The sequence below is a fragment of the Elgaria multicarinata genome, chromosome 6 (genome assembly GCF_023053635.1).
Source record: "Elgaria multicarinata webbii isolate HBS135686 ecotype San Diego chromosome 6, rElgMul1.1.pri, whole genome shotgun sequence".
Lineage (NCBI taxonomy): Eukaryota > Metazoa > Chordata > Lepidosauria > Squamata > Anguidae > Elgaria > Elgaria multicarinata.
In genome coordinates, this window is record NC_086176.1 from 87865945 (window position 1) to 87878947 (window position 13003).

Genomic DNA, 13003 nt, shown 5'->3' on the forward strand with positions numbered 1-13003 from the left:
TTCAGTAGCCTAAATCCCATCCCTGTTTTCAACTCAGTGCAACCGAAAGAGCTAGCTGCTGCTTTGTTCTTCTGTTTTCCTGTTTGTGGTTTTACAAAGAAGTTTGAGATATCCAGCTTTATCCTCCTTCTAGTTCCAGTCTGGGATTACTACCCCCAAAAGACAAGAGCCTTGTATGCACACAAATTACTGCGTGCAAGTATCTCAGCAGAACAGGTGATTAGTGTTATGGTGAGGCCCCCACAGAAAGAAGCAGAAGGTTAGAGGCCAACCTACTCCCAAGTTTAAAAAAAGGAAAGAAAAGCTCTGCATAGACCCATCGGTCCTAATTTTGGTCATAGAAATCCCTGCATTGAACTCCTAGGCAAGAAAAGAACCTCACCGGGGGTGGGGGGGGGGGAATGGATGGATGCATACAGATGCATTGTGCTTTCCAGGATACTTGCAAGCCACAGGTTCCCCCACACCACCTGGAAAATCTTTACTAGCGTCAATGGAGGCTTTTCAAAAGCCCTCACAGCACTGTGCAGGCAGAAGGAGGTTTAATCCTCCCCATGCCCTGTGAGCGCCCAAGTTTCAAGGGAGTGCGCAGACACGTGCGTGGTGGTTCTGGCCCTGCCCGCTCTTGGTAATAGCTTCACTCAATGCTGACATGCAGCGCTTGGGAAGTCCCTTCTCATGAGGGCATGTGGCCCTTGGGCCGCAAAAGTTTCCCCAACCTTACTATAAGCCATCTGGGTAGGGACCTTGAAACGCTTGTGTTGTGTACAGCATAACACTGTATGAGAAGGAAGGAAACTCATCTTTTTTCAGCTTCAATAGTCTGAAGCCATATAACCTCCACACACCTATCAGGAAAACCCAATGTAGTCGATGTTCTTTCAGTTTGTTCAAGATCAGATCCATCAAGCCACGAAACATGAAGCCACATGTTCTATTAACACATCCTATTGAAGCAAAGGCATTTACCTGGGAATTCAAGTTTCCAACATACACAGTCCTTCTAATTTCATCAATCTTGGAAGGGTCCACATTGCCCATAATGGGGGGCTGGGGTATGTCTCCAATGGCTGTAATATTGTGATCCAACGCTGCTGCTGGTATAGCTCCCAGTGGACCAAGAGAAATGCCAATCTGAAAACAGGGGATAGTTTGTACAGAAACCAGCACGAAAGGTTTTCCTTCCACTCTGGACTGATACAATACAATGAATTTCAGAGGCATAGCACTCAACTATATTTGGGGAAGACTTAAAAAACTCTCTTTCATCAATCCTAAACCTTGCTGTTTTAATATGTGTGATGTGGTTGTAAGCAGTCTTCATCACTGTACTGAGCCAATACAACAATATTCTTCAGAGGAAAGCACCAGAAGAAAGTGGAGTACACTCTCACTAACATGTGATGTGAACAGGAGACTCCTTTAATGCTTACCAAAAGCATTAATGCATAGCCAATTAATCCTTTCAATCCCAGGATGTTTTGCAACAAGCAAATACTAATCTAATTAAGAATGTACAACTCCCACAATCCATTTTAAGATTAAACCAATCTGTGGACATTGCGGCTTTAACATCATGCCAGGTTTATCACCCCTCTCCTTCCCACAGGTTTTTTTGCATCCAACCTGAAGAATATTTTTTTTGTGAACTTTAAAACTCTCAGCACTATTTTAAGACATTTTCGTTGGTCCTAATAAACAGATTTTATCACAAGATGTAATGATGGCCACCAATTTGGATGGCTTCAAAAAGGAGCTGGATAAATTCCTGGAGAAGGCTATCAATCGTTACTAATCCTGATGGCTATGTGCTACCTCCAGTATCAAAGGCAGAAAGCCTATATACACCAGTTGCTGGGGAACATGGGTGGGAGGGTGCTGTTGAGCTGTGTCCTGCTTGTGGGTCCCTGGTCGACAGCTGGTTGGACACTGTGTAAACAGAATGCTGCACTAGATGCACCCCTAGTCTGATCCAGCATGGCTGTTGTTATGTATTGTCCTACTGTGTATTTTGGATCATTTCAAATTGGGATGTGTCAAGACTATCACCGTAACGGAGCACGTACTGAAAATGCAACTGAATGAATTGCAGCCTCTGTTAGGTAGCAGTATTAAATTCAGTTCTACTTACCGAGCTCACAGGAGGTGTTGGTATAGGAAGCAACCCTCCACCAGGAATCAGGCTTGTCATTGTAGGGGCAGGAGCCAAGAGAGAGAGGGCTTTGGCTTCATCTGGAATTTTACCTGAAGAGCAAATGTCTTTGTTACCAAAAGTAAGGTCACTTCTCAAATGTTATTTTTCTATTTACCATTACCCTTCAACTTAAAAATTGTAAAGAAAAAAATCAATCTACGAGAGCCTTACAAAAAATAAAATAATTCAAGTTTTTTTCCTTTTCCCCTGCTCCACTAGGAACAAATAAGTGAGCAAATCTAGCAATCTCATTACCGGATTTTTACTTTAAAAATTGAACAATGTAGACAATTATTTAACACTTTGAGCTATGGGTCACCTGTACTGGAAACTTAATGTTCATGAACCAAACGATATCAAGCATGGACGCTTTCGCAGGACGTTGTTTTCACGGTGATCGAAAGTTGTGTTACACATGACAACCGTTCGTGTTGGCTGCATCACTAATAGCACACAGAACATCAGATACAGAAAAGAAGAACATTTTTTAAAGTTTAATCCCCAGAAATGGCAAATAACCAAATCAGTCAAAAGGAAAAAAAGAGGAAACAGGAGTGTGCTAACCAAAATCTGCCCTTTTCTTCAGCAGCAAGGGCTATGAAAAATGTTACCAGATGACTGCCAGTAGTCAGTCTGGAGCAACAAGTAAGGCAGGAACCCTAGAAACATACTGGCTTGTAGCTTAGATACTTCAGCCTAATGAGGTCCTTATTACAGTCCAACTTCAAGAGGGAGTAGGTGATTAGAATCTTTAATGAAATATTTGCTCAATCACGCTGGCCCTATACAGACATAACCATTATTAAGCATTATGTCTGAATGCCTAAACCATTGTTAAATATTACTTCTCCACCAAGTAAACATAGTTAAGGCACTGCAAAGTGACAAGCGGGTTTTGCTGATCTCTCTCTCTACATCCTCTGAGGAAAAAGCTTCTCTCAGTACAAGAAACCATTGTTTCACTGTATGTTTGGGATCTTAATCCAAATTTGTTTTAGCACTATCCTGGGTTAAACATTATGTCTTCTGTGGACTACTAAGTGCATTGAACTTTACTAAAAGCATAACACCGCTTCCCGAAGAGATCCTAAAAGCAGCTAATTATTGCAATTTCAGGTTCTACCTAACTAAGCTTGACGCAAGAAAGCCCAAGAGTAAAACATTCAAACACACACAGATTTGAAAGGCTGAGTTGAAAGGCTGACCAGAAATTACAAACTGCACATGGCAAAGTGCTTTGCCTAGGAGTCACCTTTGCCTGAAGTAACACTAAGTGTTACTTGTCAAATTAACTACACGTGTTCTAATCAATTCTGTCCTCACAAAGAATCCGATTTACCTGGTGTTTTAATCGCATTTTCAAAGGAAGAAATCTAAATGGTTTCTGGACATATATTTTTAAAGTGCTCTCTGCCCCATCTTTTAATGATATAGTCTTCATCTTCCAGAGCAAGACAAAAACAAGATAGGGCAAATTTTCAAAGCACTACATTAACTTCTTGAAGGGTTGTGGTCACTCTTCAAAAGTGAGAGGATATCTGTGGTATTCAAGGTGCCCTGGAGACCTGCACTGCATTCAAGCTCCTGAGCCAATTTGAGTTTCTGAAGCATACAATGGCAAAATAAAACTGAACGGTAACACAGCAATAGTAGTATTGTAATGGAAATGATTTTTTATTCAGACACAGGAGTTTAAATGTTGCTGGTTTGGGGCTGAACACTCCCTGCCCCCAGCAGACCCAGTTATGTAAGAACCAAACTATCACCCAGCTATGTATGGTCTGGCCAGTCTCATGATTTCAGTAGAATTTAAGTGCACAACTGTTCTAATTTGATATTAACCCTCAAGATCAAACGATTTAAAAAACAAAAACCACACAATGGGAATCCTGCCACTGATGTAAATGTTAAGCAGAATGCACTTAGACCATTTCAAGTGCAATCCTATACATATCAACTCAGAAGAAAGCTCCACTAACTTCAATGGGACTTGCTCCCAGGTAAGTCAGTATAGGATGGCAGACTTCCATGCTCAGATACTATAGGTTGAATCTAATTGGGGCCTCTGCGCTGATGGAAGTTTTTTGATCCAGTGGAGGCTTCTTCCAGTAGAACAGGGAGGTAGTCAAATTTTGGTAATTTCTCCTTCCCACTACAGATCTCCGCACTACACTAAAATCTCTGCAGAGGGCAGGACACGTGAGAGGCGGTGTGGGCTGCAGCAGACAGAAATTCACCAAAAATAGCCTCTCCCTGTATTGCACTCATGGAATGCTGTGCTGGATCAAAGAGCTTTCAGTCAGTGGAGAGGCACCAAGTTATATAAAATCCTACAGCCTGATTCACACATAACAACAGCCATGGGTTGTTGGAGCCATGTAGGAGTGAGCGCACTGCCTAACGCCCGCTTGGCATTTCCGCTTTGTTTCCGGATTACAAAACAACCCAAGAATGTCCCATTCCTGAACCCAGAACTCTGGGTTGTTGAGTTTTAACCCCCTGGTTTGTTATTGGGTTAAAACTCTGTTTTCTCCCCCTCAACAACTCAGAGTTCCAGGTTCAAACATCACTGTCCTGGGTTGTTGCATAATCCAGAAATAAAGCAGAAATGGCGAGCAGTTGCAAGGCAATGTGCTTGCTCTTCCCTGCACAGCCCCGACTACCCAAGGATTGTCATTACCTGCAAACCAGGTCTATAAGTAAAGCTTTAATTTATCCTTGTACACTATTACAGCCATAACTACTGAGTAGGAACATTTAGAATAACATAAATGGTGAATATTTTACTAGAAAACACACGTCTTTATTATTTTTAAGAGCAGAATTTTGAAGACCTGCCTTCAAAACTAAATAACAAAAACCTACTTCTGATCATCAAAACGTTTATTAAATAAAAGCTAATATCCAGAAAAAGGGCCCAGCAAATACTCAACTACTGTAACAAACTAATATATTACTTAATTAATTTTGTTCCTGGCTAAATATATCTATACTTCTCTAATATTAGTGATAAAAAATGGGATTTACTTCTCCCAAGCAATAAATCTTATTTCAGCAGTAGTTACGGTCTCTGTAAAAGACTTTCTTATAGCTTGGACTCCTTCCTGTGTACAACACACTGAGCACTGGCAATGACTAAAATAACCTTCTTAAAAGCAACGATATGAAGCGTGCATGGAGACCACACACACGGCATTTTGTTCAGAGCTAGACCAAGTCATTTTAAACTGATGAATATAATTACTTTTGATAATTTACTTCTCTGAAATTAACAACTCTGGCAGGTGTCTTACCCCTCACCTGAGGTCATCTTTATATATCCCAAAAATGAAAGTGGCTTTAGTAGAAATGCTGTTGGGCCATTAGAAAAATCAGGACAATCTATTGCTATATTTCCCTATCTGCTTACATAAAATTACCGGAAGTTTCAGAGTATATGAAAATACTTTAAGAGAGAGAGAGAGAGAGAGAGAGAGCGTGCACCGTGATGGAAGAGATGACAAGGTAATTTGGGCTGTCTTATCTCTAATACACAGAAAGGTAACAAAAAACTGCTGGTATTTTTCTTGGTAAGTTTTCGCAGAAAATATTCAAACTTGTATGATGTGTATCTGCTGTAGCTAAAAGAATATGTCGTAATCATGTGTCAAGATGCAAGAGAAAAATTAGTGGTGCTTGTCGTCTTCCCATAGAATGCTACAGTAAAGAGAAGACAGTATACAAAATAAACATTGGTCAATAATTCATGTCAATTCAGTTATTCTGAGTGCTCTCCATATTTTCAAGATCTGTAGCAGAAATTAATACGCTGGCTTTTTTTTTTTAAATACAAATCAAGAAAGAACACTGGCCCCCTTCACACATTTGCTCTGCCATGTGGGAACATCTTCCCCATGGAGCTCTCCCACATGGCTATAGAAGTCACATACATACTGCAGCTGAAAAACAATGGAAAAGTAGATCCCACGCAACTCAGTGTGTGAATGGAACCATTGTCTTTCCACATGGCAACTGACTTGCTACATTCTTTAACTTTGCTTAGTAAGAGTCAGAGAGGCTTCAGAAAAAAAGAAAAGAAGTTTCAGGAGAAATGAACTCTTCAAAGTGTAGTACAGACAAAGCCATACATATGCAATACCTTGAAGTAATTAAAAACAAACCGATCACTTCACTTGTCAAACAGCCCAGTTCTAGCCAGGTTTACTCAAAGGTCATTCCCATTGATTTCAATGGACTTTTATGTCCAGTTATGTATGCTTAGGACTACATCTACAGTCTAGTTACAAAATCTAAACGAGCTCTAAGGTGGTGCTTAGCTCTTACTGAAAAGATGGAATTCCATCTATGAACAGTTTTACTGGGTCAAGTTTAAAATGAATTATGAACTCTTGGAACACAATTTTTACAGAACTGAAGAACCAGTTCACAGGTAGAAATGAAAGAATTAAAGCAAAAAAGGGACAAAATTAAAAAAAAGAAGAGAAAAGAAAAGAAAGCAAAATAAAACAATAAAAACAGAGACAGGGCGTCCATCTTCTGCAGGCCAGACTCCGCTCTCATTTCCCCCATGAAGTTGTCACTTGGCGGCAGGTTTAGTGGCATGGCAAACAATGCCTAATTCAGGCAAGTGTAACAGGTCTGCCTTGGCCAGTCTAGTCATCTAATAATGCACAAATATCACACAGAGAAAACATACAAAACCAAATTAATAGTCAAAATCCATCTACCAGAAAATGTGGACATAAAGTTTAGAATGATGGTTAAAGGTGGCATCTCTGATACATTTCCATCTTGCCCGCTCTCAAACCAGAACAAAATTAGAGAAATGCAAATGCACATACAATGATAAAGGGGCCTCAGTTTGACAATGTAATGATGTTTCATTGGGCCAGTTTGCACGTCAAAATAAACTGCCATGGATTAATTAACCAGCGGAGCACCGAAGAATGTGCCATTTTGAATATGCAAGTGCAGCAGGACTGTACCACGGCTTGCTGTGTCATGCGAAGCTGGGCATTGAGCATTATTTGAGGGTTAAACAACCCTTGGATGACCGTCAAACAACCCATGGATGACCCTTATAACCACAACCCCACGGTTTGCATGACACAACAAGCTATCCTTCCTCAGCTTGCATATTCATAATGGCAGCAGGCATGGGTCTCAGAGATTCGCAGATTAATTAACCCATGGTGGCTTATTATGACGTGCAAACTGGCCCACTGTATCCAAAGTCACAATGTTGGTTAGTAATGTGAATAGTGATGGAAGGGTGTACATAAGTGTTATACACTGAACACCAATTTTTCTGCCCAATGAAGCCCTTCCCATGCAATGCTGAGAATCATCCCTGACAGACAAGGTGTGCTTATTTCAAAAAGCTTTTGAAATCTTTCTCTCCCCATTTTTCTTTGTGCCTGGATTTTGTACAATGAGCAGCACTGCAACAGAAGTATTAGATACCACAACATCTGGATTTTCCAGCAGAGACCAGCCATTAGTGGGCAAAAGTAGATGAACAGAACATATTATACCTGTGCTCTGTAGCCTAAATCAGCTTCCCATTTGTGAAATTCAAGGAAGATGCTGAGCTTGATGTATGCAGTTCTGTGGAATCTGACTACTACTCAACCTATGCATTTTCACTGCAACTAAAACCATTTGAAAGTTTTGTTAATGCCCCCAAAATTGCATAATTAAGGTTCTGTGATGAAGATGTCCCTCTGCAAAAAAAACCTTGCATCTTTGGAATTCCTTGCTTACATGGAATATTAATCACAATCAATGTTGCAATTCCACTCATACTTCCCTGGTAGTAAGCCCCACTGAACTCAAGGGGCTTACTTTTGAGTAGACATGTAGAGAATTGCACTCCACTATTTAAGAATCTCTACAAGATTCTTTTTAAAAAAACTTACAATGATCTCAGTGGCAAGATGTCTGTGGTTTCAACCTTTTCTACATTTGCATTCACATGTATTAATTGCAAAATGTATGTTCTTCAATATACCCCTCCTTTAGAACTGCAAACTGTCCCCTAATACAGTATTTATTATCAGCATCATGTAACAAATAATTTTCCAATTTATTCTTGACTAGATATTATGACATCTTATTGGCCCACATTGCAGTAACAGCATTTGGATATTGTTCAATTCATGGACATGCATTATTATTATTATTATTTTAGTTTCTCTAACTTGCAAGGAGGGTTTAATTTGTACATTAAGCATTTTGCAAGCTTTGCAATGCACATGAATCTGTCTTCTGTCAATGTGTCATATGGGTGGGCCACTTTAAGTGGGTGGAAAAGGGGAGAGGAACATCACCGCACACCCCTGCAGTTTGGAATCAAGAATCAAGAGAAGGGACTCTCTTCTTTTGTAGCCCCATATATAGTCCCATAGTGTCCTATACCAGAAATTTTCCAGCTGGAGTGAAAAAGCTCAGTTCTCTATCAATGCTAGAAACAGCTCAGAAAGACAAGACAGATAAAAAAGCACATAAGGAAGAGAAATCTTCGCCTCATGTGCTCTTCTATTCTTCTCTCCTGGGATTTATAGGAAGCAGGCAATGGGGGAGAGACTTGGCAAGTGGGGTACCAGATGATACTCATTTGTCCTCAGTACAATAACAGTGTTGTAATCCTCTTGCCAGGCAAATATAAAATCTATTCTTCCTTTGGTCCAAAGTATTAGCCCATGAATAAAGCATATCTGTCTTAAAAGAGGAAGATCACATTCAAATACTTTCTGGGCACCAGAATCATAGTTCTGGTTTGGTGAAGATATTCTAATAACCCTAACTTATTGCTGTAGATTCAGGAAATTCCAGGAACATGATAAAAACAATGCTTTTGGTATCTCTGATGTCACTGAATAAACCATACAGAGATCACTGCAGGTAAACCCAGAATCACCAATGACAGTTTGTGAAAATGAAAACCAAAGTAATTAACTAACTGGTTAATAATATTTGACTCAGGGCAATTTAGGTTTGCTTTTAATATCCGTGACAGGCAAACATCTGTGAGCCTCTCCACGTCGGAAATGCCTGCATTCCTGCTTTCAAAAAAGAGAATGTTGCCCAGAACATACATTCTAAGTACAGCACTGTGTCTATTTGCACTCAATCTCCACATCTGTTTTCTGAGTATTATATTCTTTTGTGTGCATAATCTATCTTCTGAAAATTTTATTCCACTTCTAAAGCAAAGCTGCCACAGAATTAGCTATATTTGAGCAAGAGGGATGAGAAATTGTTAGTGCTTGGACATATAGACAGACAAAGCATAAGTGAAGAGGCAAGAACCTGAACTCTTAAACAAAGGAACCTTCCCAACAACTCTTCAGTTTCTTGTGTTTTTATCAAATGTAACATCTCCACAGTCAGAAGAGCTGTGAATCCAAATTTAAAACATACTGAGGTCCAGAGGAAATATATTCTTCAGATGAAGCACAGCCATGTCAATGGAGTTCCATGAAAGCATTGTCCATTGAAATGCTAAATGATGTCCAACATTTTCCAAAAAAGCGAACTCAAGAAGACAATAGGGAGTAGAAGCACGGTTCTAGTGCATTTGGGATATTACCAAAGTAATATTGATTTGCTATATTAGAACATTTGTTATCAATTCTAGTTATGGCTATGTAAAGTAAATATAACTATAAGAACAAACTGCAGGTACTGTTAATTCTGGACATATGCAACTGAAATTCTTGGTAACCTTTCAGTATAGAGCAGAAATCTTGATTCAGTAATGAAATTTCAGTGAATGCATTCTCGTGTTGTGCCGGATAAGATTGTGTATGAAGATACTTTCATATGTCTGCAGTTGATAAACTATGTCTATCTATTTTAGAATTCACAGGCCTTGAAACCTGGTACTGTAACTTCAGCAACAGATGTTTGACATGCATTCTGAACCTATACTCTAAGCCTGTAAATATCTTAGATTAGTAATCACCTCCACCGCTACTACAAATCTGGCTCAGAAGACAACCTGGAAAATTCCCTGTTCTCTTTACTACTTTCTATTTGAGCTTCAGTTCCTCTCTATTCACCAGTTCTTTTCAATCAGGCCTACTCACAAAAACTCCAGTTCACTTTTTAACTTTTGCCTGAACAATCAGAGTTAATTGCACCTGTGGATTTTGGCTGGTGCTACAAAGACAATTCCTGTCTACCAGCTGGGTTTAGGAAAGATCATCCCTTATCTCCAGCACTCTCCAAGACACCATTCTGACCTCTCCATACTAGGGTAGATAACTTACATTCATATATATACATATGCAGCTAATAGAGGCAAAGCTCTTAGGAACATCATTAATTATCTGAATATCTGATGCTGCATTTATGGCACAAGGTTGCAACATGTTTTGCAATACAACTTGGAAAACAAGTAAATGCACACTTATGCTACTATTGTCCTATAAAAGCTAGGCAACAGCCTACCTTAACATCTCAGACTGAAGACCGTGATATCAATGAATAGTTAGATGGGATACACAATGACTTGTACCAATTTATTCCTGGAAAAAGCTATGGTACTATGGCTGGGAAGAGCTAGCCTATTACCCCCAAGCCATTTTCTACAGTTCTTCCTGAGAAACCTAGCTTTCAGCCAAGACAAGAAAGTAGTGTTCCCACTCCAATTGTTTCAGAGACAAGTCCAAATATTTGATAGAAATTTCTGATGCAGTTCCAATTCCATCTGTGTTGCCTAACCCTGTATTATGCTGCTTTTTCAGGCAGAAGGTCAGCACAAGATTTTAGGATGGAGTTGTCAGCGTTGAGTGAAAGAAGGAAATGTTTATCCTTGCAAAAGATAAATGAAACATGACCATATGAAAGTACCAACACATTTTAAACCTAACGGATCACAGGGGGAAAAAATCAGATCTTTTTTTAAAAAGTGTCTTCCTTTCCATATCCCTCAAATGAGATTTGATTAAAAAACAAAAACAAAGAGACACATGGTACTAATTCCTTCCCAGTTGCTGAAAAATACAATTAACAAACTGACAGAACAGAGACAATCAAAACAAAAACATGTCTGAAATACCAACCTTCGGCACAGGGCACAACTATCAGAGCTCTGTCAATAAAAACCGTGTTTGTTAGATGCTGGGCCACACCAACACTTGAAGATTCCCGAAACTTAATATAACATACTTTGGAGGAAAAAGCGAGTGGTGCATTGCTGAAAGAAAAAGAAAACAATTAGATGTTGTAGTCTTAGCCTACTTTCCTAGCTCTAAAGAAAAGCCACCATAAACACTATAGACCTGCAAAATATGAGTTGTGAAAAAATGTTTTTCCACATAGTCCCAGTTCATTTTGGGCTTATGTACATAAAATGCTAACTCATTCAATAACTACAACTAAGGATTCATGCTCTCTGGGCTCTCCGAGAGAGGGGAGTCCCACTGACGCAGTGTCTCAGCCCCACTGATGACGCGTCAGCACGCAAGCAAGTTAAGCACCTGTGGGAATTTGGCAACAGGGCAAGGAGGCCTGGGCAGTCAACTCGTCCCTCCCTTCTCATAACTGTTACAGTAAATAACTATAGATATAAATTAATTACTATAAATTTTCCACACTCTCCTTGTAAAGAGCAGTTTTCTAGGTAAACAAGCCCAACACTAGCAACAAGCCCAACACTAACTTTGCTGTTTAAAATTTGTATTTTAAATTTGTATTTTTGCACTGCTGCTGATTTTATCCTGGTTGTGCTTTTATATTGTATTTTATATTGTTTTATATTTTGAATGGTTTTAATTTCTGTGAACAGCCCAGGGAGCTTCAGCTATTGGGTGGTATAAAAAAGCAATAAATAAATTAATTAGTTAAAAAGACCATTTATGAAGGTAGAAAGTCAGCAAGGGTACGGGGGCTATCCAGTGTGTTGCACTGAGTGCCACATGTATGATGATTTTCTAGCTGGACAGAAGTCATGATTGGATGCTTGGTGTAATGAGCTCCTGGCTCTCAGGGAACAATTTCATTCTCTTGAAGCCAAGGTTGCTGACCTGGAGAAGCTAAGAGAGGCAGGCATGTTTGTGTTGAGACCTTAGGGGACCTAATAACAGTGTCCAAATTCCTGAGTGACATCTCTTCTGCTGTCACGGAGAATGGTGGTCTCAGGGAAGGAGGGAGCCATTCTGAGGAAGAGGGAAATGATCCCTGAGAAAAGACCTACTCCTCAGAAGATGAGCAAATATCCTCTCTCACCGAGGATGTGCCTCTTGGGGGTAGGGGGCCTGTTGCAGTGTGAGATTCATTAGACACATAGAGAGCTGGATTTGCGACGGGCAAGTAGAACACACGGTGAATTGCCTGCCTGGTGCAAAGGCTGAGGATAACGTGTGCCATCTAAAGAACTTTGTAGATAGTGATGGGATGAAGTCAGTGGTAGTGGTCCATGTTGGTACCAATGACGTGGTGAAATGGGTCATGAGATCCTGAAAGTCAAATTTAGGTTGCTAGGAAGAAGACTGAAATCCAGGATCACCAAGGCAGCTTTCTCTGAAATTCTATCTGCTCCATGCGCATGGTCAGCTAGACAGACGAAGTTGAGGAGTCTCAATACTTTTCAGATGCTGTCTATATGTTAGTATGCAAATGGTTTTCACACCTTGTATAATGTGTATTTGCTTGTAAACTGCCCAGAGAACTTCAGCTATTGCGTGATATAGAAATGTAATAAATGAGATGAATGAAATTAATGAAATGAAATAATGGCACTACTGTGAAGCCACATTTAGAATGTATGGAGTTTTGATTATTCAACCTAAGAAAGGTTGTCAG

At 39.8% G+C, this 13003-nt stretch overlaps 1 protein-coding gene across 3 annotated transcripts in view; it reads right to left on the minus strand.

Annotated features, from left to right (window-relative positions):
* Window positions 1-13003, minus strand: part of SREK1 (splicing regulatory glutamic acid and lysine rich protein 1) — a 34829-nt gene that overhangs the window by 18756 nt on the left and 3070 nt on the right. For 2 of the 3 annotated variants that reach the window (XM_063127999.1, XM_063127998.1), the window contains exons 2-4: window positions 11263-11396; window positions 2132-2244; window positions 970-1134 (exon numbers count right to left, since the gene is read on the minus strand). In XM_063127999.1, coding sequence (XP_062984069.1) covers window positions 970-1134; window positions 2132-2244; window positions 11263-11396 — 412 coding nt within the window. Of the gene's footprint in view, window positions 1-969; window positions 1135-2131; window positions 2245-2513; window positions 6855-11262; window positions 11397-13003 lie in introns of those variants that run through there. The other variant, XM_063128000.1, reaches the window with a different exon arrangement.